Consider the following 27,720-nt stretch of genomic DNA (forward strand, 5'->3'; position numbering starts at 1 on the left):
TTTTTCTTGTCTGTGCTTTTTATTAAGGGTTATTCAGTTTCACAAAGCAAAATAGGAGTAGTGGTTTGGCTTACTCCCAGATCAAGCAATACTGGAGGGTCATTGCTATCCCATGATTCCCACTCCCACCCCCACAGGATGGTCAAGCCAGGGTTGAGTACGAATTCCAGCTAAATGCAGATTAAGTAGGAACCAAGCTTAAACCAGTCATTTAGTTGAATCCATAGCTACTGGAAATTAGATGTTTACCAACGAGTCAGCAGTCGGAATATTATGTTAAAGATCACACATGTGCTACCTAGAAATCATCTTATGAAACAGTCAACACTATTGTACCAAAACATTTTTTTTAACTGAGAATTCTTGAAATTACTCCTAATTGTCCTTACAGTCCCAAGACAATCAATGGCTCACTTAAATTTAAGGCAAAACAAGGGATGATGCAGTAGCTCAGTGGTGGAGCACTTGTTCAACATGTGTGAGGTCCTGGGTTCCGTCCCTAGCACTAGAAAAAAATTAGACAAAACATCCTGAATCTTAGGATTTGCAACCAGTAAGTGGTTTGTAACCCTAAAGCAAAACTCATTATATATTCATACTATCTATCATAGATCACATGACTAGGCACTGAAAAATTTTGTGTGGACAATTGTAAGCAGAACCCTACCACCACTATTTTAATTTAATGAAGTAATTTAATTACAATTACTTCATTAAATTCATTTGTTTTAATCATATAAGAACACAGTACTGAATGCTAGCTGATTTACAACTGCATCATTTCATGAAAACCATCAAAACTTATCTAAAAAGAATCAACAAGTCTTGGTCTCGGGCTCAATTTCCAAGCATAGTTACTGCTTGAAGACAATCTGTAATTCCAGGTGTACCCTCCACATATATAAAAGTTGACTGGTGTTACAGACCATGTGCAACTAATTCACTTCCTTCCTAATAAGATGGATGGGAAGAACTCAGAAAAAGGGGGGGGGGGGAGAAACTGAGCAGCAATTGTCCAAAGACTTACTGATCCCAGAGAATTCCAGGATGATGGAGAGTTGTATTTCTCCAAAGCATTATAATGAAGAATTAAGACCTAACATGTTAGCTTTAGGAACTATAAAATGCCTGCAGATATGTGGAATCTGAAATCATAAGAAAGCATGTGAACATAATTAATATCATATTTAAGCAAATATCCTTAAGATTAAAGGCCACAAAGGCTTGGGACCAACTTTTTTTTTTTTTTAATATGGAACACTTCACAAGTTTGTGTCGTCCTTGCATAGGGGCCATACTAACTTATACAGTTACAATTTTAGTATATGTGCTGCCAAAGCAAGGACTCAACTGTGCTTGGAGGTCACTAATGTCCAAACATTGAAATACCTTGGCATTCATCTATTGGGGCAATAAATGAGGAAGAAGTTCAATTTCTATCCATTTAAAATAACAAATATCTAGTTAGCGTCAAAATTTCATTTTTAAAAAAGGTTCAGTATTATCTAGTAGAAAAATCTCATTAATAATATTCATTTACATCTGCTACTTGTTCAGTCATTGTTCCTTTCTTGCTCATTCTTAGCGTTACCAAGACCTTACAAACCTACATTTAAAATTTCTTCATAAGTTAAACATATTTGTGTGGCATGCTTTTCCTCAATAGTACAAATCAGAAATTTTACTACATTTTTAATCTTTGATTACATTGCACAAAGTTCAAGACAAAAACATTCCAATATTAAGAAAAATACTAGTATCAAATGTCATATTTAGTTTTAAAATAAAACTCAAGGTGCTGAATGAAGATGACTTTGTGGGCCCACAATCTCTGAAATCTGCTAAGACTGATCCCAGCTCTATGTAGCTGGATTAGGTGGGTCAGTTCAGACACCATATATTGCTGCCTATAAATGTTCATCTGTGAATACAGCATTGTAACACTAATTTTGAAATTAACTCCTTTTTTGTGTTTGCTAGGAACTGAACCTAGGGCCTTGCACACGCTAAGCAAGTGCTTCCACTGAGCTATATCCCCAGCCCTTTTCATTTTATTATTTTTTAAAATATTTTTTAAAAACTTAGCAAGACAGGAACTTGCTAAGTTTCTCAGGCAAATGAACTTGCAATTTTCCTGCCTCAGCCTTCCCAAAAGCTGGGATTACAGGCATGCAACATGCCTGGCAATTCTACATTTAACAGGTCAATATGGAGTCATATAATTCATTTCTTAATTTTCCAGAATCTGAATTGTCAATATACAGCCAATGAGTGACAGTGCAACTCTTCAATAATAACACAATTATCAGTTCTCAGAGAGAAAAAATTAAGGCTGTGTCAACAGACAGTATTTCTGTTGTAACCTAAAAGTCTCACTCATATTACCAGCTCCCATGGGACAAATTTTATGTCAGGTTCATACAAGGAAATTGTTTCCATCGAATTTATTCTCAGAAACTGTCCTAGAAACTTTTTCATGAGTAAGGGATCACAAAAAGGCTTAAAAAAAAAAAAAAAAAAGATTAAGTGGTTGGCATAGTGCCCATGCCTATAATTCCAGTTACTTGGGAGGCTGAGGTTGGAGGTTTCAAGTGAGGCCAACCTCAGCAATTTAGCAAGATACTGCCTAAAAATAAAATAAAAAATGAAAAGAGCTGGGAATGTAGCTCAGTGTAGAGAGCCCCTGTGTTCAATACCCAGTATTGAAAAAAGAAAAGAAAAAAAAAAAAAAATCAAGTGATATTTTTTAACATTGATTAAAAAAAAATTCATTAAAAGGTATATGTTTAACCTTTAAATACAGAATGATTGTGCAAATTAGATTTCAACTGGAAGAACAATTTAGCAACTCATATAAAGCTCCTTGATACATACAACAAAACCAGATAATAGGAAACAATCTATGGAATTTCCATTTACCCTTTAGTCCTTTCAATTATATTTTCTAAACAAAAATCAGAACACATGGTTTGTATCAAAGGGTTTTTCTGGGTATAAGTGGTGACCTAAGTGAAATTTTCATTTATTTTTCTAATGCCAAACACTTAGTAGCCTCCAAGTATTTTAATGGCTTATGCCTAAATGACAGAACACAAAATCTGGATTGTCCCAGGAAATCTAGTTGATAAGGTCACCAAAACTACAGCAGTGCCACAGCTGCATGCAGATTCTGCCTACATGTACTCTACTAAGGAATGTTTTCCTCCCTTCTTCAGTACCTCTTTCAGAGGAATGCAAGAGGGAGGGAGGGAGAAGATGAACACACTGAGGCCCCAGCAATGCCCAAATGTCATATAGAGAGATAACTTTACTATCTATTCCTTCCCAGAAGCTGAGGACAAAAAGAGTCATAATCCTAGAATGACAATTAGAAATCCCTACAGTGGTGATGAATCTCTAACTAGTAAGACAAAGGGCCTGCAGAGGACCTCTCTCAAAGAGGCCTCTTGGAAATGCTAATGTGGGTCAGAAGGGAGCAACACATCAGCAAAGGAAAGAAGCACACAGGAAATGTGCCAAGCACACATTCACTCACATTAGGTTTCTTATTACTTTCCTTTCTTTCTCCATCCCACTTCTTCAGTCCTACTTTTTAGCCAGTCCTAGTAGGAGCAACAGGTCATCTAGCAGGAAAGCTTGGAAGGGTTTTGCCCCACTTAAAAAGTACTTTTGCTTAAACACACTTAAATAGCCCATGATTCCAGTGATTAGCAATTAAAATTCAAAAAATAATTAAGTACTTAGTAGATAAATTCTGCTAATTATCAAAAGTCATGACCTAACGGGGATCAGCAGCATTACAAATGGAAGTCACACTGCCATTTCTTTAGTTTTTTTCTGAATGCTTGAGAAGTCTCTTTCAGTGTTAATTGCACTTAGAACGTATCCTTTTTTCAATTTAATCTCTGAAATCTGTTCATTTTTTTCTTCATTTATAAAAAGAGAAAAAGGGCCAATTTATCATTTGTTCTACAGCTATATGAATGTAATAAAGATTCTGCAAAGATGTGTGCCTTGGGTAGGAGAGAGAGATGCACACAGCTGCTTTCTGGAGCCACCGTAACTTGTCCTTCTCACACGTCAGAGCTTGGACTGCAGCGGCTTCAGGTGCTTGTGATAAGATTCATGGACCTGTAGAGAAAGGAGAGGGCAGAAATACTGTTACAACCTTGCCATATTGCCATGTAAATAGCCTACTTTTAATGAGAAGTTATCTGGGCTTCATTTGGATTCAGATTCAAATTAGGAAGGAAAAAAAAAAAAAAAAAAAACCCTGAGTCAAATTGAGCAGATATGGACTCAGAAGGCCAAGACAGAAGGATTGCAAGTTCTTGGCAATTTAGCAAGATTCTGTCTCAAAATAAAGTGTTCAATTAGTTATTAAATATTCAAAGAAATTAAAACCCTGCTTATTGTGGGAATAAACCAGTTCCTTTCTGAATCTGTTGCTCAAATAAAGTGGCCACAGTGCCTTTGGGCTTTCCAGAGGCCTTTTCTACCTCATACTGAAAAAAAGAACTTCAGTGGGCTGGGAGTGTGTCTCAGTGACCTAGTGCTTGCCTTGCTAGCATGCATGAGACCCTGGGTTCCATCTCTAGCCCTACAAAAAAATAAATGAAGAACTTCAGAAGGCAGAAAGAATGTGTTTCTTACCTCTGTTTGGTTCAGTGGGGATTTCTTGGCCCACTCAAACAAGTTTTCATACACATTCCCATCGTAACGGCCAAGAACAGAGCCCAGCGTCACATCCTTAAAATCAAATGCATCAACCAAAGCAACAGCATTGGGGCGAATTATAGTGAGCAACTCCATTATACGCTGATTCACTTGGGTAATCTGAGACCCTGTCATGATGTTCCCCTAAAGTAAACCAAAATAAATACATAAAAATATGTATGTGGACAGAGGTTTATATACACAAAACTATAATAGATAATAATTATTTTTCTACTTAAAGAATTCTTACCTGAAGGAAATCCCCTGCCTTCTGACTTATTCCATACAGACAATACAAAAGACACAAGTTCCTTAAAACAGCTTGGATGGATTTATCTTGAATTTTGAGGAGTTTTTCAGAAAAGAGCTTAACTACCACATAGTGGCAATGTGCCTAGATAAAAAAGAAAACAGTGTGTGGGGACCTTGGGGAAGACCCCAATACACAGCAACCAGGCCAATAAAGAAAAGTGGGGTGGGCAGAGGGAGGGTAGAGAACTACTACTGACCTCACTTGCTCGAACAAGGTCAACAGAAGTTAGGTTCCATGCTACCTCCTTGCTTTTCCTGTGACTCATTTCATTTCGAAGATTTTTCGCAGCAATGTCCACTAGTCTATTAAGGAAATGAAGGAAAAGTGGAGAGCTGAGGAAATGATCCACAGTACTCATGCCTTCTCTAATCTACCCTGCCCAGAAGCCCCCACAGCTGGGTCTTTGAGCTTCCAAGGGTGAGCTCACCTGGCTGCACGAAGCTTATATGCTTCTGTCAGGCTGTCTGGACTGCTGATATCCACCACAGTTGGCCGGACTGCCACATGCTGTGGCTGGATACGCTGACTGGGCAGGTCATTCAAGTAGGACACCATGCCACACACCAGCTCTCCTGAGTGCACGTGGTCATAGCTTTTCATCAAGAACCTACAATCACCAGTACACGTACTTTTAGTAACCCCACTCCTGAAACAGACTGCACCACGTGACAGGTGTTTCAGACCTGCTAGACTGACCACAGATAAAAACAGTGAGTCAAGACAGGTGCCAAACTATGTCTTTTGCAAACAAATATACATGCACATGCGTGAGAAAGCATGGCAACAGGAACCCATGGAAAGGACTCAAACTAATAGGAGACATCGTGAATTCAGTTCTCACCTGGCTGTCTGTAGCATCATGACAGTGTTTTCTCCTTCGAAGGTACAGGCTGGGGTGAAAGTGACATAAATATTTGGAATACCACTGCTATGAGAATAGCCATGACCACCACAAGCCATCCGACACTCTTCAATAGCAGCGTTTGCCGTCCAGGTGGTGAAAGCTTTAAGCCCAGCTGTGAGGGCATGAAGCTGGGGGACAAGCACAGTCCGTAAGAACACCTATGGTGCTCAGTGTCTGTGTTCCAATGAGAAAACACACACCTTTCTCTAACCCGTCAGTTGCTCTTCAAATTAAGTGAAGCAGCAATCAGTTGACCGGCCTGAATTAATAATACTCTCACACTCACTTCTGAACTTTTTTTTTTTTTTAGAATTTTAATATTTATTTTTTAGTTTTTGGTGGACACAACATCTTTGTTTGTATGTGGTGCTGAGAATCGAACCCGGGCCGCACGCATGCCAGGCGAGCGCGCTACCGCTTGAGCCACATCCCCAGCCCTCACTTCTGAACTTTTGACTTAGCAAAAGTCAGCCCTTTTCATGTTCCCTTGACTGACAAATGACCACTGTGGTTCAACACTTATGATACTTAAAAACAAAACCCACAAAGTTAAAATCATGTCTTTGTATCTGACCCACTTTCAATCAGTTAAAGTACCAAGAATACGTCATTCTTTTCAGGAAATCACCCCGTGTAGTTTCTTCTGGACATTTCCCAACAGGCAAATGTGAAACAGGGGCTGGGGATATAGCTCAGTTGGTAGAGTGCTTGCCTTGCATGTACAAGGCCCTGGGTTCAATCTCCAGCACCACGAAACAAACAAACAAACAAACAAATAAACACAGTTGTTTTAAAAAAAAAATGTGAAACAGAAGGGCACCCACTAGTAAATGAGACTCAACATGTACCTCAGGCAGCTCACTCAGATCTCCCTGGCCGATGCCCTCGTTAATCCGATGGTAGGTTTCCTTCATGTATGCGCCTACAAACTGGAAGGCATAGGCAGTGGCCAGAAGTGGAAAGAGTTTATACTGCTGGGTTTGAAAATCCAAAATCTGTGGTTCTGGTTCACTAAATTACATAGACAAAGAAAAAAAGTAATAAATAAATGCTTAATCAGAAATTGCCATGTGCCAGGTTCTGGTCTAAGCACTCTTGAATCACTTATTTATCCTCATAAAGACCCTGCAAAATAGCTGTCATTATCTTCATTTTACACATAAGAAACAGGTTAAGAATCAGAAGTCACACAGCTAATGAGTGGCAGATCCTCAACTTAAATCTAGTTTCTTTGGTTCTGTAAGACCATGCCCTTAGCTTCTTTTCTGTACCACCACAGATGGACAAAATCTTTTAGGTGCAAAAGCCCCATCCATCCTAGTCTTTCTAGTATGACTAAGGAAACCACGCTTCTTGGGCAACACACAAAACCAAAGCTAGATAACCTCATAAAAGGAACGGGATGCCAACAAGGTCCAGCATTCCATATGGTGAATCAGCTATTTTGACCACAATCTTGGAGAAGACCAAATACATAGAGATAAATATTCTGAAGTGTTAAGAATTAATAAAAGTCTGCTCTCTTTTTTTTAAATTTTCTGATATCTTTCGTTATTTATTTTTATGTGGTGCTGAGGATTGAACCCAGGGCCTCACATGTGCAAGGCAAGCGCTCTACCACTGAGCCACAACCCCAGCCCCAAGGTCTGCTCTTATTGGCCTTTTTTTTTTTTTTTTGTACTGAAGAACCAACTCAGGGGCAGTCGACCACTGAGCCACATCCCCAGCCCTTTTTAGTATTTTATTTAGAGACAGGGTCCCACTGAGTTGCTTAGGGTCTCACTAAGTTGCTGAGGCTGATTTTGAATTCATGATCCTCCTGCCTTAGCATCCTGAGCTGCTGAGATTATTGGCGTGTGCCACCACGCCCAGCTCTCATTGGACTCTTTCTGTAGCCCTGGGGTTCAAACCCAGGGTCTCATACATGCTGGGCAAGTGCTCTACCACTGAGCTATACTCTCCAGCTTCAGTTTCTTTATTCTTAAGGGAATCAAGTTTAATGCTACTTCCATTATATACAACTTGTAACCATTATCAGTAATTTTAACTTTCATACCGATTTCAGTGTTTTGAACATATCCTTTATAATACTTCAAATAACATCATTTCTATTTACTTGGAAGGCTAAAAAATAATAAGGCGGGCTCAAGATATAGTTCTGGTTTAAAACGCTTGACACCTTGGGTCAGATACCCAGCCCTAAGGTGGGGGGCAGCAGTTAAGATGGTTATTCTCATCTTTCCTCTCAAAACAAGGAAGTCTAGATACTAAGTAAAAGGCCTAGTACACTGCCACTCTATATTTTTGTTGTTGTTTGTTTGTACTGGGGACTGAGTCCAAGGTCTCATGCAGTAAGACACTAAGTTGCCCAGGCTGGCCTTAAACTTGCAATCCTCCTGAGTAATTGCGAATATAGCTATGGGCCATTGTGCCCAGCCACCCTAGCTAATTTTTCACAACTAATGAATCTTCTCTACTCATATTTAATTCTGATATCTCAATATCAGTACTACACCATCTCAGATGCTATCCTCACCCTGGCTTGATTTCAGACTGATGCCTCACAGCGCTGTAGCGGATGGCAATGGTGCAGGCCTTGGACAGAGACCGAGCTGCTTCTCCCACAAGGAAGGACCTGACGAACACCATGGTCCCATAGGTCAGCTTGTCACTCAGAGGTTTCACATATGTGCCATCAGGTTTCACCTGGAAGAACAATATAGAACTGATGCTTCCTTCTGTGAGCCCAGTGGTAGTTCAGTGGTTCTCCAAGTGACGTTCCTGGAACAGCAGCATCAGCAATGACCAGGAAACTTGTCTGAAATAGTACACCTCAGTGCCTACACCGACTCACTAAACCAGAAATTCTGGGGGCAAGGCCTGCGTTTTAACCAGTCCTCTGAATCATTCTAAAGCATGTAAAAGTTTGAGAACCAGAGTTTAAAAACTAGGTCAACTGCTTCACCCCTGTCAACTGCTCCTGATTTCACCGCCACAATAAATGAAGCATCAAAAATAAAAACATCATCACCTTATAAAAACATATTATTCTAGCCCATGGTTACCAATGGTTATCAGTAGCCACTACACCCCCATGCTGGGCATCCTGGGCCCTGTTTTCTAGCTAAATATACCTGGGCATATTTCATCAGCATATTTTCTCTGGGAATACGATAGTTGTCCATCTTTAGGTAGCCATTGTCCATCTCTTCATAACCAAATTTGGGGCCAATGTCTCCAACAGTAATACCTACAGCAGATGACAGAAAGACATGAGATTCTTGAATCCCTAATGCAACTTCCTGCCTCCTGTTTAGTTGTGCCTTACACTTTTTGCAAGGCAAGTGCTCAGTTTAATTTTCACCTTGATATCCAATGAACATTCCTTACCTGGCAAGGGCTTGTGGGTCCCAATTTCACGAATAGGTACGATGAAGGCATGTAATCCATAGCACTTCCCCTGAGTGAAGAGTTGGGCAAGAACTATAGCATGATTTGAAGTCTTCCCGACTGCAATATCAAAGAGAACAGGAGACAGTGAGCAGGCAGATGCTCTTATATTTTTAAAAGGTGCAAACAGAAGAGTGGACAACAGTGTGTTAAATTAACATAAGCCAGAGCAAGTTGTCTAGACAGACCCCATTTTTAAAAATATTTTTTAGTTGTTGATGGACCTTTATTTTATTTATTTGTATGTGCTGCTGAGGATCAAACTCAGTGCCTCACACATGCTAAGCAATTGCTCTACCACTGAGCCCTAGCCCCAGCCCTAGACAGCCTTTTTTAAGACAGTCTTCCACCTAGTTTTCAGAAAGAAGTCACTTAAGTTCAGTTTTTAAAATTTATTAAATTTTGGCAAAGCAATTCTTCATTTAAAAACAGCTTTATGGGGCTGGGGACGTGGCTCAAGCGGTAGCGCGCTCACCTGGCATGCGTAGGGCACTGGGTTTGATCCTCAGCACCACGTAAAAATAAAGATGTTGTGTCCACCGAAAAAATAAATATTAAAAAATTCTCTCCAAAAAAAAAAAAATAAATAAAAATAGCTTTATTTTACTTATTTCTCACGTATTTACATAAAGAAAATTTTAGGATAACCATCATAATGTTAATTTAAATTACTTCTTTTCTGGGTTTGTAGCTCAGTGGTAGAGGGCTTGCTTAGCACATGTGAGCTGCTGGGTTCAATCCTCAGTACCACATGATAAAGTAAGGGTATTGTGTCCATTTACAACTACAAATGTAAAATTAATTAATTAACTAATTCTAATTAAATAAAAGTTTCAGTTCCCTAGTTACCCTTATTTCAACTGCCCAAGAACCATATGTGGTAGGTGGCTACCACACTGAGAAGCAGAGATTTTAAAAAAACCCTCCCACCACTGTACAATCTCCTGTGGGGCAGGGCGGCCTCTGGCTAGCACTTCCAGAGATAATATTCATTCTTTTGCATTCTAGTTTTCTTCATATCAAAATATAATGTCACACAGCAAAAATAATGTGATAGTAAAATCCTTCAACCATTGATGCCATCTGACCTATACATCCCAAGACAATAATTCAGAATGAAAAATACTAAAAACAGCGTTTAAGGGGCTGAAGCAGGAGGATCCCAAGTTTAAAGCCAACCTCAGCAACTTAGCAAGACCCTGTTTCAAAATTTAAAGAAATAAAAAGAACTGGGGATGTGGCTTCATGAAGCATCCCTGGGTTCAACTTCCAGTACTTAAAAAAAATAAAAAATAAAAAAAATATATGTATAATCAAAATTTTAAAAATACTCAACTGTTTGGTAAGATAATGTTAAGTTACTTTATTTATTTTTTTAATATATATATTTTTTAGTTGTAGCTGGACATTAGTTTCATGTTTTACATAAAGATACGATATATATATTTATTTATTTTTATGTGGTGCTGAGGATTGAACCCAGGGCCTGACATGAGCTAGGTGAGCACTCTACCGCTGAGCTACAACCCCAGCCCAATATTAAGTTACTTTAAATGATGATGATGCAAAGTATGGTAATATGTGGGAACATTTGATGAAAAACTAAGAAAAATAGCATAATAGTCATTTCTGTGCTAAGATGTATAAATATATATAATATGTAACACGAAAGGAAGTTATGAATAGTTTAAAGACTTAAAAGTTTTTTTTCTGCATTTCAAAATGATATTCTCACGTAAGGTCTACATTGCACATATAATCTCATTACAAATCTTCAAAATATCCAATAAATGCTAAAAAATTCACTTACGCCCACCAGGCCACCACTTAATGGAGGTCACCGTAGGACTGTTGAGAATGAACTCTTGGGTTTTGGGGTCATACGTGGCAGTGGTTTCCAAGCCTCGAAGATGAGTTCCTATGGAAATAAATTACATTTCCTTTGGATAAACATGTGTAAAAATAGTGGTGCAGGGTAAAACTTCCTGCCCAGTTCATAGCTCTAGTATCTCAGAGAAAAGCAAAACCTAACAACACTACATTTGTAGATGAGTACAAATGGTTGATAAGCAAGATAATTAATTTCCCATTCTATCAGACAGTTTTCCACGCATGTTCCATTTTTACATCTGATTTAGTTAATTTGTAACATTTCTTTAGACCTACCAAAAGAAAATGCAAAGGAAGCTTGGAACCGTATTTTCCTAAGATTGTAATGTATGATCCTACCAGGGAAGTTTACTGTCCTTTTAAACTCATCTCTGAATTTCAATTGTGAAAATTTCCATGATGTGTACTGTGTTTACCACACCACTTCAACATTCTGGAGCTACTTATTACTGAAAATGAGATAATAAGTGACAGGAACAGACTTCAGCTAAAGTTGTTTTTTTTTTTTTTTGTAAATTGATAATTTATTTCAGAATGATTGCTAGGATGGAAAATAAGAACTTAAAAAGGTATATTCATTGAAGAAAAAGGCCTTAAAGAGGGACTTTTAAAATCCTAGCTGGGCCACAAGTACGACAGGGGAAGGGTTCTTAGTTTCATGTTTTACTAAAGATATGATGGGGACTTGTGTTTTAAAGTCTAATACAAATATGCTAAAATTGTGGACTGTGGATATAGCTTAGTTGATAGAGTGCTTGCTTCACATGCACAAGACCCTGGGTTCGATCCCCAGCACCACAAAAAAAAAAAAAAAAAAAAGCTAAAATTCTTTGAAAAGAACCATAGAAAAATGTCCCTGGTGACACTCTAATTAAACTCTACTAAGCAAATACTGAGGACCTTCTACCAAACTACTTGGATAATGCCAGATCTCACTGAATGCTTAAACTATAAAATATTTCAAAATTTTCAAGACGAGTAAGAGAAATGGCTAGTTTACGTGCAATTCATTCTTCCCCTGTAGGGGAGTCAAGAACCCAGGCACTTATATTCCATTCACCAAAGAAACTTTAACAGAAAAAAACAAAAATATACTAAACAGAACAGATAAAGACAAAATGTTTTCAAATGCACAAGGAACTGAATTATTTTGCTGTGCCTCTTATAAAATCCTGTAAACTACTATTCAGCACTGAGTAGTAAAAGGCAACTCTACAGAATTAAGGAATTAAGAGGCAATATAGTAGGTTTCCTGAAATCTCAGAGCAGGAAAAAAGTAGGAAGAACTAAGTAAATGGCAAAAGAGACACCAATTCAGAACAAATAAGAGGAACAGCTACTACCTTCAACCCCATTTAGGTTCATGAAGCAGGGCAGATGAGGGTGGAAAATAAAGAAAGGTGCTGTATACCAAGTCTGAAGCCAACAGCCTGAAAGTACAGCTTATCTTTTAATTTTTCTGGTCAAGCCACCTTCAGAACTTTTCTGAATTTACTGAATCAAAATATAAATAACTTCAAGGCATAAAATGTTGCAAATTTTCATTATACTAAGCTACTCATTTCCCTCAAGCAAGCCAAAGAACATACATACAATTAAATATGTACTTCTGGGATCTGCAAAGGTGCATTAGGGTATCAGCAGTAATCAGACAGTAGCAAAGAAAATATATGGGTTCAAATTCTATGTGTAGATTCTATACAACATGAATGAACTTGAAAAATCATTTGGTAAATAAGGCTTAATTTGTCATTCTTGACCTTTTAAATGGGAACCATAAAAAATTAATCAGAAAAATCACTATGATAACTTAATTTCCATGACCAAATCATTATCTATGTCCAAACCTGGACTCTGCAGAAGAAGCTCTTTTAAATAGCTCGTAGTTGGCTGATGTGCCATTCCTAACAGGAGATGGGCACTCCATACCTGCCCAGCTGGCAGGAGCACACCCCACCCAGAAGGTAGACTGAACACACTGTACCATGACCCATCTCTGTCTGGGCATAAGTGCCAGTGATCTCCAAATTCCAGGCGGGCATGAAGAAACGCTCCTGCTGTTCCGCAGTGGCCTGGTGAAGCAAGGTGGGTAGGAACATGCCCAAGTGAAGATCCAAAGGCTCAGGTCGCCCTCGGTGCACAAAGCTTCGGAGAAATAACAAGGACGGGCATTTGAAAGAAGCATCATCAGGTGTGAAAGAACCATCAATTTGAACAGATAGAGTGAGGGAAAGAGGGGGGGAAAAAAAAAAAAAAACCTTGGGTAAGTATGAATTAGTCATGTGCACTTCACAAGGATGGGAGCACTGCTGCTTTCTGTATTACTTCGCAATCACCACCTTTCTTAAGTTGGCAAGGAGTATAGTAGGGACAGCTGCCAATCCCCAAGTCCATGCAGCACAAAGCCACATGTACAAGGTACCACTCCAGTCCAGCAATTAAATCAAAATTAACAAAAAATTTGAAAAGGCTGTATGGAATGGAGAATTTAAGTAGAATGAGACTACTCTGATGGAAGAGAAACAGGAGAAAACTGCAATTCCCTCAGAGTAACAATATGATACCTCCCCACTCAAGTTTTTCCTAGATGCAATTTCAATAATGCTTCTAGGTTGGGATATTTTGGCCATGCTCCGCTGAAACAAATTAATACAAAAATTGACAGTGCTCTTCATCCCAATAATTTAAATAATCAAAAAGACATGCAATTTCTAGTGCAGACTACAATAATCCCAAATTACAGATCCATGCATAACAAGCATTCCATTATGATTATTCAGGAATTATCACCAATGATTATAAATATCTTGGTTTTAGTCTTAAATTGCCACAGTCTGGCTGGGCACAATCAGGAGCCACTTGTCAAAAGAAACTAACTTTATTTTTAGAACCACACACACCAAACAAAACAGCCTCTCAGGAAAAACCCTCAGAGCCTGAACTGCCACCACCGGCTTTCCACAAGCCTCTCTCTCCCACACAAGCTTCTCCCCACCTCCCACAATCCTCCTGCTCTTGAGGCCGATTGGCTGGGTCACGTGGGCGGAGCCAAAAAAGTCCCCCAATGAGCAGCTCCGTGGTCTGAAAGGGCAGGGAAACAGCCCAATGAGCATCACCGCAGAGGAGCCAATCAGCTAGATGTTGCTGGGGCCGAGGAGCCAATCAGCTAGATGTTGCTGGGGCCGCTGTGAGCCAATCATCAGCCAGCAGCTGGAAGTTTGCTGGCAGCTGGAAGTTTGCTGGGGCCCCTTTGGCTGTGGCTCTCAACATCTCCCCCTCTCTGTTTAAACAACAAGCATGTGGCTTAGGGACCGTGCCTGTTAGGCAGTCCAATTCAACATATGGTCCTTACCCGTCATCGGATGAACTGACCTCTAGGCGTCAGCCTCCTGTCTTAGGTTGGTACCACTGCAATTGGATCATACCCGTCACTGACTACCGGTCCAGCATACAGCCATACTTGTGGATAGGCCTTTGCACCTGTGGGGGGGTGAGGTTCTTTGCCTCACCTCTGTTGGCCCCCAAATTTTAGACCATCACTAGTAGAGGAGGATGCAAAATGCCATGACATTAAGCCAATTGAGGGCTCCTTTGAAAAATTGTACCACCGGTGACACCATCAGCAAAAATACTCCAGCACTACCACAATTCGCTGTACCAACAGATAGTTACTTCTGTGGTCATTTTGTTCCACTTAAAAGTTTGTGTCTCAGATTTCTTTCTAAGAATAGGAACAGTTCTATATGCCTCTGTGTGCTTCAAGTCACTAGCATTCTGTTTCACCTCCAGCTCCCAATTAATCAACTATATATTGTAGCTATTATTCTACTTAATTATCTTAGAAATGAGCTTACACAATGTTTCAGGTTTCAAATTTCTCAGTTTGTTCTAAGGTAAGTAGGAAAATAATGAGGTCCTATTGCTCAGACAAAGGCTGATCAATGACTTGCAATCAAGTAGGTGGGCTTTTAGCTAACCAACCACATAAAAATCAAAGAATGTGTGGCACACACCAATAAATATCCCAGAGACTTGGGAGGGTGAGGCAGGAAGACTGTAAGTTTGAGGCAAGCCTCAGCAACTTAGGTGAGACCCTGTCTCAAAAAATAAAAAAAGCCTGGATATAGCTCAATGCTAAAGCATCCCTGGGTTCAATCCCCAGTATGGGAGAAGGGCTATAAGTGGGGTGAGGGGACAATCAATTGAATTCTTATCTATTAGGATCATTCATATGAAACCCCAAAAAAGAGAAAACTATTTTGTACAAAAGTAACAAAATACTGAAATTTTATTAAGCAACTTAGCTCCTTCCACTGGCACTGAAACCTGGGAGCAGCCTTTCAGTATTGTCATGGGAGGCTATTTTGTGTTACTAGAAATCAGTGATTCTTGGTTGAAGGCAAGGCCACAAGGGAGCCCTCATCAGACTCAAGGGGTGCACCTGTGTGGTGTGCTATGGAGTAACACTGAGCACCGAGAGGCACCATGGAATACATGTAAGGCAGCGGGTACAACTACTACAATCAGAAACTGAAGAACACTTTTGGTTAAAAAATGTTTCTCATTAAAATATGATTCAGAAGTAGATAAAATTTAGAAATGCTACAAGGAGAAAGTGATTTTTTTTTTGACTCAAACCAAGATTTGTTGTAAAAAGTTGATTTGGTATGATTACATATTTCTTTTAACTAATTTATCATAAAATTAAAAAACACCAGCTGAGGTTGGTGGAACACCGCTGTAATCCCAGCTATTCAAGAAGCTAAAGCAGGAGGATAACAAGTCCAAGGCCAGTGTGGGCAACTTATTAGCGAGACACTGTCTCAAAACAAAATTTTAAAAGAGTTCGAAGGAAGTATAGCTCAGTGGTACAGTGCTCATGCATGAGGCCTGGATTCAATCTCCAATAATACAAGAAATGAGAAAACAAAAAACAACAAAGTACCAAGATTATACTGAAAGAAGCACTAGAGTCAGTTCTTTTTACACCATACACCAAACGGCCTTTCCAGGTCTCTCCTACAAGCTACCAGGATGGAAACCAATACTAAGAGGAAAATAGCTTAATACACACACACACACAAATAAATAAATAAATAGATAAATAAAAATAGCATCTCTATGGATAGCATGATTATAATTCTGAAATCAACAAAAACAACAAAATACAGCAAATAATCCACTAAGAAAATCTTTAAGGCTACAAACAGAGTGGGAAAAAAAAAATCTACTGAATTCTTATTCATTAGGTTCATTCATATGGAAACCCCAGAAAAGAGAAAGACAATTTATAAAAAATAACAAAATACAGGTTGTGGCTCAGCAGTAGAGTGCCTGGCATGTATGTGGCACTGGGTTCAATCCTCAGCACTCCCATAAAAATAAATAAATAAATAAATAAAATAAAGGTAGTGTGTCCAACTACAACTAATAAATTTTTTTTTTTAAAATAACAAAATAAGGAAAATTTGTTAAGCAACTTAACTCAGGATATTATAAGATTTATATTTAAGAAAAAAACAATACTTGCCAGGTGCAGTAGCACACACCTGTAGTCCCAGTGGCTTGGAAGACTGAGGCAGGAGATCGAAAGTTCAAAGCCAGTCTCAGCAATTTAACAAGGCCCTAACAAATTTAGTGAGAATCTGTCTCAAAATAAAAAATAAAAAGGGCTGGAGATATGGCTCAGTGATTAAGTGCACCTGTGTTCAATCTCCAGTACCAAACAACAACAACAACAATAACAAAACACCAAATAAATGTTATTTCTTTTTTACTCAAACATGTATTTTGAGGTAAAAATAGGAGCCTTATCCTATCAGATTTAAAACTATATTAAAAAACAGCAATGAGGGCTGGGATTGTGGCTCAGTGGTAGAGCACTTGCCTCACACGGGTGGGACCTGGGTTCAATCCTCAGCACCACATAAAAATAAATAAAATAAAGATATTGTGTCCATCTATAACTAAAAAATTTTTAAAAAGAAGTTGCTAAAGATATGGTAAATCGGGCTGGGGTTGTGGCTCAGAGGTAGGGCACTTGCCTACCACGCATGAGGCACTGGGTTTGATCCTCAGCATCACATAAGTAAAATAAAGACATTGTGTCCACCTACAACTAAAAAACAAATATTTAAAAAAATATACATTGTACATTGTTCTGTTGTTTTAGGAAAAGTCTCAAACTATGCATGCAATAAAAACTAGAAAATGTTCATTCCCTTCAAAGCAGTAATTCATTTCTGAAAAAGATATTCCAAAGATAAAACCCCAAAGAATACTGTTTTGCATGTGTGGTGCTGGCAATCAAACCCAGGACCTCACAAATGTTGGGCAGGCACTCTACCACTGAATTATATCCCCAGCATAGAATATAGATCTTTATAAAGTTTATATTATTATCAATAATGGTGGGGAAATTGGAATGACCTAAATATCCAGAGAAAAAATCTCATAGGAGAATCAACAAAAAGAGAATCATTTGGGAAAAAGAGAACAGAAGACTATCTAGCATGTGGAGAGAAAGTAGTGAAAAGGCAAGGAAAGAGTAGTGACTTACAAAAATCAAGTTCACTACTGGTCTTTACTTTCAAAGGAAAAAAGGTGCTTTATTTAATATTTAAGTATCAATAAGCCAGGCATGATGACATGCACCTGTAATCTCAGCTACTCAGGAGGATTAAGAAGGATTGCAAGCTAGAGGCCAATTTAGCAAGACAACTTAGGCAACCTAGCAAGACCCTATCCCCAAATGAAATTAAAAGAGCTGGGGATGTACCTCAGTGGCAGTGCTTGCCTACCATGTACAAGGCCCTGAATTCAATCCCCCCAATACTATAGGAAAAAAAAAAGTCATGAAAAAAGCATTAACAGGGCTGGGGATGTGGCTCAAGCGGTAGTGCGCTCGCCTGGCATGCGTGCGGCCTGGGTTCAATCCTCAGCACCACATACAAACAAAGATGTTGTGTCTGCCGTAAACTAAAGAATAAATATTAAAATTCTCTCTCTTTAAAAAAAAAAAGAAAAGAAAACAAGGCAAAAAGAATCCCCATGAAGAGATCAATGAAGAACTAATATACTAGTAGAATGAATCAGACATTATTACCCTACATGCATATATGACACGAGGCGTAATTCTATACCATGCACAACCAGAAGAATGATAAGTTATATTCCATTTATGTCAAAATGCATCCTACAGCCATGTTGAACATACTACCCACTTGTGGTCTAAAGATATATGTGTGGTCAGGATGGTAATGCTGGACCAGCTTCCACAGGCTGTCCCTTCAATCCCAGAACCCCAGGTAAGACAGCCCCCTTGGTTCTGGCCTCAGCCTTTAATTAAGACTCACAATCCCACAGAGCAAGTGAGTTTTCTGGCATGTTTTTAGAAGAGGGAGGACATGCTGTGGGAGGAGAGAGAAAGTGGTAATGAACTCTTTCTGCAGGTAACTAGACTGCCACCTAGACTGTTTGTCTGATGCTGACAAACTTTTTATTGCTTGCTTGTTTTTTGATAGTGGGGATTGAGCTCAACCTCCAAGACACGGGTGTGAATCACCATGCTAGGCTTACCTATTCTATATGAGGTAATACTGTCCTGTGATACAAATTAACCAACAAAGTAACTGGTTTACTTAGAAAAGAATAGAAGTCAACATAAAACATCAATATAAATTAATAACATCCCAGCAAGAAACAAAACTTAATCTCACAACACTATTCTAAAGTAAACTACAGAGATTAATACAAAATCTGTTTAAACATAAGAAAATACTTATTTGGAAGCAATATAGGAAAGAAAATTTAGTAAATGTAAATAGAACAACGTAGAATCTTAGCCCAATTTCTGTTCTCAAATCAGTGAAGTTCAAGTCTTCATTTCTTTCTCCCTCTCTTTGAAATTTAGGGCAAATACACATTTGCAATGTACTTTGTAGAGGCAGAAGTAGTAAACCAATTAGAGAAAGAGAGACCCATTAGCCTCAGGATATTTCACATCTTTTGTCACTTATGAAGGATGCTATTAAGTCAATTAAATGCTAAAGTGATATATATGAAAACATCAAAAAAAAAAAAAAGGGTTTGTACCACAAAGCTACTTCAAGATTACAAGCATTCATGCATGCACGGACACACTCACACTCACACACACACACACACACACACTCTCTCAGAGAGAGGAAGACTGTATAAAGAATGTTATCTTTCTTTCCTCAGGAAATCTTTGATTCTAATTTCAGGATTGGTATCCTGACACCAACGTCTTGAGTTTTTAGTAAGGAGCTTGTAATATGAACAGAATCTGCAGTCCCCATGGAGGTATTTTGATAACTAACACTTTCCTTAAACCAATTCATAAATCAAAGAATAGCCAATTAAAAATTAAGTTTTCCTGATTCTTTCAGCCCTTCCACCTTCCCTTCCATTTTCACAGTGAGATGAGACTGAGCAGGCTCAAATTCAAAACACTCAAACCTGCCAATGGCTTTATCTATGAAATGAACCTATTTCACATTAAGATGACTACTTTTCAGATTACTGAAAGTAGTCAGGCATTTAGGAACAATTTAAGAATTACTGGCAACACAGGGTCCACAGATATGTATGGAAAAATATATGTAAAGACTGTTGGAGTCAGATGAAGAGAACCATGCAATTTTTCTCCTAACTTCAGGGTTGCTACTGATCAACGGAAGAGTAAGACGTTTACCTGCCATCACCCTGTATCCATTAAAATCCACATCTAATTTTCTTAAAGCAGAGACATATTCCAAATATTACTAACCCTCTGAAGAATTTCCAAAGTTTTTAATAAATGCACCAACATAACAGTGTGCTTTGATATCTTTAAACCACAGCTTTCCAAACTGCTTAGCACTTGTTCACAGGACAATGATAAAAGGTTTTAAGAAATAACACTGAAGGATGTAAACAGGCCAGAGTTTTGGGCCAATTTAGGGGAAAATAAATAACCTAGGAGAAAAAGAGAAGCCAAATTTTTAAGTAACAATTTAAAAATAAAATCCAAAACATCTAGCAGCAGAAAAAAATAAAAATAAAATGGCAGGAGTCACTTTTAAGTGAAGTCCTGAGGTGGATTACCCGCGGACCCTCAGATGTGGACTAACCGTGACCCATTTCCGTCTGGGCGTAGGTGCCAATTATCTGGAGTCCTTTAGATGAGTGCAGCCATTTCTCTTGCTGAGCAGTGGTGCCCTGATTCAGCAAGGTAGGAATAAACATGGAGTAATTGAGGCCCACAGGTTCCACAAAATTGACCAATTGTAGTCTACAGGAGAGAAAAGAAAAGGATCTCAGCCTTACTCTAGAAACTGCATCCCTATCACCCAATCCTAACAACCTTATCCCTTAGGATGAAGGTCAGGAAAACTGAAATCCCTTTCTTATTAAATTAAATGTCAATTTTACTATTTTATTACCTAAAAAGTCAACATAAGGATCTGGTGGTATCTCTCTCTCCCTCTGGTAATTTCAGGGTCATAATTCTGGTGGTAGGGATTGAAACTAGGGCCTCACTATGCTAAGCAAAGACTTAACCAGAGCCACGCACACCCCCAGACCCCAGAATTCCTTTTTAAATTCTACTCTCAATCTCAAACAATTGGTTTTGTTGGTGTTATTTGCTGGTTTGGTGGGTTGAATTTTTTTTTAAGTTTTATTTGTTTTTGCATTACTTTCAGGTTTTACTAGTTTGTTTTGAACATCAAAAGAAACTCCATAGAACACTGATTTGCAGAACTGTTAACAAAAGTTCTTAAGAATAATTTAAACTATCTTTCCCAAAATGATCTAAGCAAATATACCAAAGAGTAAATGTGTATTCCAGAACAGAATTAAAGATGTCTAAAAGTCCCCAGGGTTCATAGATGGGCAATAGGTCATGTGTACAGGTTAAAAACTTACCCAAAGGCCAATGAATATTACCCCAGATTAAGGGAACTCTACATCACACTGAATTCAGCCCTCATCTATCTTCTCATAATACAAATCCATGAAATAGTCAAAATACAAATTACACATACTAGTATGTTTTGGTTATGATGTCTTGTAGATTTTCTAGGGGTGTATTTTGTACTTTGACACATCCTAAGAGCTTAAAATACAAAATACATATTATCTTACTGATCTTCATGTGTTCTCAATGAATGACTAGGAAGGCAGTATATCTCAGCCTGTCCAGGAACAGAGTATGAACAAGGCATGGAAGAGTAAGCTGCCGGTCCACTCTAGGGAAGCCCTGAAGCCATCCTACTTCCTTAACAGAAGCAACCGCAAATACAAGGCACCCTCTTATTTTTCTATTTTCTAAGTAAATACTGTTCAAACTATCTCATTGTTTTCTATCTTATTCAAATCATAAACCAATTAGAAATCAACCACTCTCTGGATAGATGCTCTTAGATATTATTATTATTATTACTTTTAGGTACTGGCAATTAAACCCTAGAGTGCTCTGCTGCTGAGTCACATACCCATTCCTTTTTATATTTTGAGGCAGGGTCTCACTAAGATGCTAGGGCCTTGCTAAGTTGCTGAGGCTGCAATTTTCCTGCCTCAGCCTCCCAAGTCACTGGGATTACAAAAATGTGCTACCTCACCTGACTAGATACTAATACTTCTATTTAACCAGTGATTTGTTATAATTCTTACAGATCCCACTAGAAGGAATGTACCCAAAGTTGTGTAAAAGTGAATAGAGGTTGCTGGTTAGCATCAGTAAAAAATGTTTTCTCTGTGCCAATGGTTTCAGTCATAAGCTTAGGGTAGAAAATCACATTTCAGGAATGCTAGGGATAAAACACTGCCAAATATCCAAGAAATGACTGGCTAGCCAACGTCTTAATAAGCAAATAGAGAAATAAACAACAACAAAGCCCCAAAATAGTAAAATGCCTTTTAGCCCAAACATTGGAGGAAAATAGGAGGATTAAGAATATGCAGAACAGGGAAGTTTATTTCTAAGTACTCTAGTTAAGCAGCAGTTTACTCCTTTATTATGCAAGTTCCATAATTCGGAAAATATACCACATCTCAAGCATTCTACCTCTCACTAAACCAACCAGTAGTTATACCCTTCCCATTTCCTTTCATAAATATATAAAGAAACAAACATATAGAATGTCTGAGAAATAAAAGCAGTAGCTGGACATGGTGGTACATGCCTGAGATTCTACCTACTTAGGAAGCCAATACAGGATTACAACAAATTCAAAGTCAGCCTGAACAATCTACTAAGCCCAGCTTAAAATAAAATTTAAAAAGTGCAGGGGATGTAGCTTAATGGTAGAATGCATGCTTAGCACTTGAAAGGCCCTGGGTTCCATCCCAGTACCATAAGAAAAAAAGAGAGAAGAGCCAGGCACCCATAGCACACATCTGTAATCCCAGCAACTAGGGAAGCCAGCCTCAGCACTTAGCAAGACCTTGTCTCAAAATTTAAAAAAATAGGGCTGGGGCTATAGCTCAGTTGGTAGAGTGCTTGCCTTGCATGCACAAGGCCCTGGGCTAGATCCCCAGCACCACCCCCTCCCCCCAAAAAAATCAAATAAAAAGATTGGGGATGTGGCTCAATGGTAAAATGTCCCTGAATTGAATCCTCAGTTCCAAAAAAAAAAAACAAAGGAAAGAGAAGACAAAAAAGTGGCATGGTTATTTGGGTAAAACTATTAAGGCACTCACATTCCATGAGAGAACCTAAAAGGCCAAATAATTTAGTAAAGTACTCTGAAAATGATACTAATGGGGGCTGGGGTGGTGGCTCAGCAGTAGAGTGCTTGCCTAGCACATGTGAGGTCCTGGGTTCGATCCTCAGCACCACATTAAAATAAATAAATAAAGATATTATTTAATAAAGATAAATAAAGGTAAATAAATTAATAAAGATAAATAAAATAAAGACACAACTAAAAAATAAATATTAAAAAATTTTAAAATGACATTAATGCAAAATAATTTGAGAAAATAATAGAAAATATGGGATACAAAATAAAACTATGAAATATTTTCATTCTTAATAAATATGTTTTTGTTTCTAGGCATTTAAAATTCAACTCAAGAACAAAATGTGGGGCTGGGGATATAGCATAGTGGTAGAGCACCTGCCCAGCGTGCACAAGGCCCTGAGTCGCATCCCCAGCACAATAGAAAAAAAAAAGGGGGTGGGGCTAGGGAATATTAGAGCACCCCTGAGTTCAATTCTCAGTACTGAAAAACAACTTAAAAACTGAGTGTGTTAAATGATGTTTAATTCCATCTGACAATGGTTTTTAAGGAGCCAGCTTTAATTAATTTTTTATTTTTATTTCTGGGGTGCTAGGGTGAACTCAGGCCTTCACAGATGCTGAGCACGTACTCTACCCCTGGGCTGCACCCATAGCCACTGGAAACCAGCTTTGAAAACCTAGGAAGGTTAACAAAAAACTCGACTGATCCTCATTAGAATTTCAAATAACTCTTAAGAATATTTTACATTTTGATGTTGTTTAAAGAGGAGAAAAGAATGAGGAATGAGATATGAGTCTCATTACAAAATCAGAAAACCAAAAAAAAAAAAAGAATATTTTACAGTTTTCTTTTCATAGCAAACAGCATAAAGACAAAGTTACAGGAAAGATTAGTAAAACATTTCTCCAAGCAGCAAAGCCTAGAAGAAACAGTTCTTTGTTGAAATTGGAAAATCTTAAAAAAGTATTTTACCAATATTAAGTCAGCTTCAAAACAGGCTCTTTAAGTTTTATTTTGTGATAGGAGAAATGGATGTAAAAGAGACAAATAAGTGCCCCAAGTCCTCCCCAGAAATATTACTGTATTTCATTAATTCTAGTGCCCTCCCCCTCATTTTAGCATTTAAGAAATCCAATATATCTCACAACTAATGGTATGTCATAGTTAACTGGCAACATGGACAGAACGCCCTTATTTTGTTTTTATGTGGTGTTAAGGATCAAACCCAGTGTTTCACACATACTAGGCAAGCACTTTGCCACTGAGCTACACAGCCCCCACTCACATTTTTTTTTAGTGGCAAACCAAAACATTGGTCACAACTGATGAGTTTATCATATTGATGGGATTATATGCTCTGGCTTATCTGATCTCAGGCAGTAACTGCCAAAACTAATTTCCAATCTAATTTATGATCTCCCTGTCATAGCCTAGGGACACTGGGAGGATACCAAAGGGTTGTTAAAGTTGATACTTTAATATTTCAGGTGAAAAGTGATACACAAAAAAAAGCTGACTGGAGTCCACAGGCTCTTTAGCCAACACAAAAACTTTATTCTAGTTCCTGTGACTTCACTTATGTTTGGTTACACACCACAAACTACCAAGTTATAATGTACACCAATTCTGAAAGTGGCTGCATCAACCACTTAAAAAACTAAAACTACCCCAAATTTCTATTCTTTTTTTGGTTCTGGGGATTGAACCCAGGAGCATTTTACCACTGAACTCCATTTCCTGCCCTTTTTATTTTGAGACAGAGTCTGAGGGTGGCCTCAAACTAGCAGTCCTCCTGCCTCAGTCTCTTGAGCCTCTGGGATTATAGGCATGAGCTGGGATTACAGAGGTGCACAATCTTAACTAATTTTTAAAAGTTTACAAACTCAACTCAGGTCATTTGGTAACAATTTAGAATTTACTCTCCCTCAATATCCTCACAGCCATGAGTCACAAACCTCAGAAACAAAAATGAATAATTGGCAATTGGAGAATACTCCAATTTGTGTTACCAAAAATAAAAAATTTTGAAAAACAAATTGAATGGAGTTCTGGGCAAAGTGTTAAGGGCCAGAGTAGGTCATTTCGTCTTCATAATAACTAAGCCAAGTTGAAAATCGATGCTAAATGCCTTAGAGAAAGTAGTATAGGGGAGCATTACTACACAAAGGTAGAATTTGTAACATGTTTCATATATCTTCATGTTTTTATATATAATCATTTTTTTGTTTTAATTAGTTATTCATGACAGAATGCACTTTGATACATCATATATAGCAGGGTATAACTTCTCATTCTTCTGGTTATACATGATGTAGAATCCCACTGATCATATAGTTATATATGTACATAGGATAATTATGTCTTGATTCATTCTACTATAATTCATCCCCCATAACCCCTCCTCTTCCCTCACCCCATTATGAAATCTAAAGTAATTGTATTCTTCCTTACCCCCACTCCATTATGAATCAGCATCTGCTTATCAGAGAAAATGTTAGGATTTTGGTTTCGGGGGATGGTATATCTTCATTCTTGAAAATACAACATTCACAAAATTTAACTTACTTATTTATTTTTTGGTACCAGGGACTGATCCGAGGGGTACTTAACTACTAAGCTGCACCCCTAGTTATTTTTTTGAGACAAGGTTTCACTAAACTACTTATGACCTCTCCAAATTATGGAGGCTGGCTTTGAACTTGCAATCCTCCTGCCTCAGTCTCCCAAGTCACTGGGATTACAGGTATGCACCACTGCACTCAGCTTTTTCACTTATTTTTATGCAGTGCTGTGGATTGAACCCAGGGTCTTGTGCATATGCTAGGCAAGTCTCTACCATGAGCTACACTCCCAGTCCCAAATTTAATCTTTACTGATGAAAATATTGGAGTTCCTCTAAAACACAGAAACTTAAAAAAAGGAGATGCCCAGAAATAAATGAGACTTGTAAGAGATGCTATAGACCAAAACAATCTGATACTGGAGTGTTAATTTAGGTTAAGCCAGAAACTCCATATTTCTTTTTTTTTTTTTAATATATTTTTTAGTTGTAGATGGACACAATCTTTATTTTAATTTATTTATTTTTATGTGGTGCTGAGGATGGAACCCAGACCCTCATACATGCAAAGCAAGTGCTCTACCACTGAGCTACAACCCCAGCCCCATATTTTTTTATCTAATTAAAAAACCAAAGCAAGTGCAATGAAAACAGGTGGTCTGAGAAAAAGATAGACTCTCTTCCAGCACTAGGACCAAGGCAGATTTCCTGCACAAGACAACCATTTAAACCTGTCACTAGATTCAACAATGCTAGGTTCTTAGAATACTTCAAATTCATTCTGAGGTTAGACTAATGTTCTTCTTCCATCCTCATAGTTCCCATTATTTTAAACTCAAGAACTACACTATCTTATAAAAATAAAATGCTATTACTACAAAATACTTCAACATTTGGTTTCACAACTGAAAACCTTTCCAAACTCAGAAATTTAGTAGGTCTCCTTCTTAGAAAGAGCAACCTCTTCCTGCATTTAAAATCACTCCAAATTCAGATGCTAGTGAAAGAATTTGAAAAATAAAAGATTCCTGAGATTGAATTCTTGAGAATGAAAACTCTCTTTTTATTACCAGCATTCTACAAACATGTCATCTCACTAAAAAGCTTAGATACAAAAGTAACCACATTATTTTCCACAGGTACAACTTTCAATAGGCACGAAACTATGCTTGTGTGGGCCTTCACATGCCAAGAATGATGATAAAAGGCTTAAAGAGTCCGCAGCTGTGAAGTCTGGGCTAACAATACTTGCCCTGTGGTAAGGTATACCTACTTTTTAAACCACATGATTTCGTCAGGATCTGCGATGCCAAACTCCCTCAGCTTCTTCACCATGCTAGCACTCTTCTTGACAGCCACCTCGTAACGCTGGCTGCGAGTGAGGAAGTTATAGTCTTCATGCTGGAAGTCTGGGTCGTTCATAATCAGGTTCTCTACAAGGGAGTTAAAGGACATCAAGAGGAAGATAGACATTCCCCAAGCCCCGCCCCCGGTACAGGGGATTGAACCCAAGGTCGGTCTGACACTGAGCAGCACCACGGCCCTTTTTAAAGAAAAAATTGAGACCGGGTCTTGCTAAATTGCTGAGGCTGCCCTCGAACTTGCGATCCTCCTGCCTGAGCCTCCCGGGTAGCTGGGATTACAGACGTGCGCCACCGCGCCCCCAGCGAAATCGACCCTCCTTTATTGACTGCAGGTCTGAATCGCGAGCACAGCTCCGGAAGGGCGAGACCCCCAACCCCTGTCATGGGCCGTCCCTCCAAGTGGGAGTCTCAGCTCTCCCGAAGCCCCACAGCGCCACCGACTCCTCTTCGAGGGGGGTCTCAGCCTTGCTTGCGAGAGAACGGAGGCCGGCCCGCCGCCCTCACCGATCTCTCGACGGCGCCGGGTTTTCTCGGGGCTGCCGTCCAGGATGTGTGTGATCAGCTCGGGGTTGAAGGTGGCGGCGGCCCGCTCCCTGCGCAGGTCCGGGTTCATGGTATCGGCCGGTGTCGGAGACGAGGCAGCGGCAGTGCTGGCAGAAGCGACAGTGTCCGCAGCTCTAGCGCCGGCTGGGCCCTAAGAGCAGTCCCAGGACGTCGCGAGTCCCCGCCCCGCTGGCCCCGGCCCGCCCCTTCTTCCTCACCGCCCTCTGCG

General features: G+C 38.9%; 1 protein-coding gene and 1 pseudogene across 3 annotated transcripts; both read right to left on the reverse strand.

Moving 5' to 3' along the window:
- Acox1 (acyl-CoA oxidase 1) lies at positions 1-27,686 on the reverse strand. 3 transcript variants are annotated; one of them, XM_046449649.2, is made up of 14 exons: positions 27,453-27,686; positions 26,858-27,017; positions 13,258-13,418; positions 11,194-11,301; positions 9,324-9,443; positions 9,068-9,183; positions 8,470-8,639; positions 6,782-6,944; positions 5,871-6,061; positions 5,457-5,636; positions 5,226-5,331; positions 4,967-5,110; positions 4,654-4,860; positions 1-4,131 (listed from the first exon to the last, which is right to left on the reverse strand). In XM_046449649.2, exons 1-14 carry the CDS (start codon positions 27,559-27,561, stop codon positions 4,081-4,083), a joined length of 1,986 nt encoding a protein of 661 aa, XP_046305605.1. In that variant the 5' UTR covers positions 27,562-27,686; the 3' UTR covers positions 1-4,080. The 3 variants fall into 3 exon arrangements, with proteins under 3 accessions (XP_046305605.1, XP_046305604.1, XP_046305606.1); XM_046449648.2 differs by lacking the exon at positions 13,258-13,418 and adding an exon at positions 20,408-20,568 and having other exon boundaries at positions 27,453-27,685; XM_046449650.2 differs by lacking the exons at positions 26,858-27,017; positions 27,453-27,686 and adding an exon at positions 20,408-20,536.
- Positions 1,247-1,342, reverse strand: LOC124096105 (U6 spliceosomal RNA; annotated as a pseudogene).
- Positions 27,687-27,720: the final 34 nt, after the last annotated feature.

Source organism: Marmota monax, unplaced genomic scaffold (genome assembly GCF_021218885.2).
Source record: "Marmota monax isolate L192 unplaced genomic scaffold, Marmota_monax_Labrador192_F-V1.1 WCK01_AAM20220418_F8-fsc00292, whole genome shotgun sequence".
Lineage (NCBI taxonomy): Eukaryota > Metazoa > Chordata > Mammalia > Rodentia > Sciuridae > Marmota > Marmota monax.

What these genes read in the sequence shown, in the direction of transcription:
- Acox1 (XM_046449649.2), bottom strand. Translation starts at nt 27,561, where the DNA reads ATGAACCCGGACCTGCGCAGGGAGCGGGCCGCCGCCACCTTCAACCCC. An exon ending in CCAGACAGAGATGGGTCATG is followed by an intron (nt 11,302 to 13,257) that starts GTACAGTGTGTT and finishes TTATTTCCATAG; the next exon opens with GAACTCATCTTCGAGGCTTG. An exon ending in ATGATGCTACAGACAGCCAG is followed by an intron (nt 5,637 to 5,870) that starts GTGAGAACTGAA and finishes TGGTGATTGTAG; the next exon opens with GTTCTTGATGAAAAGCTATG.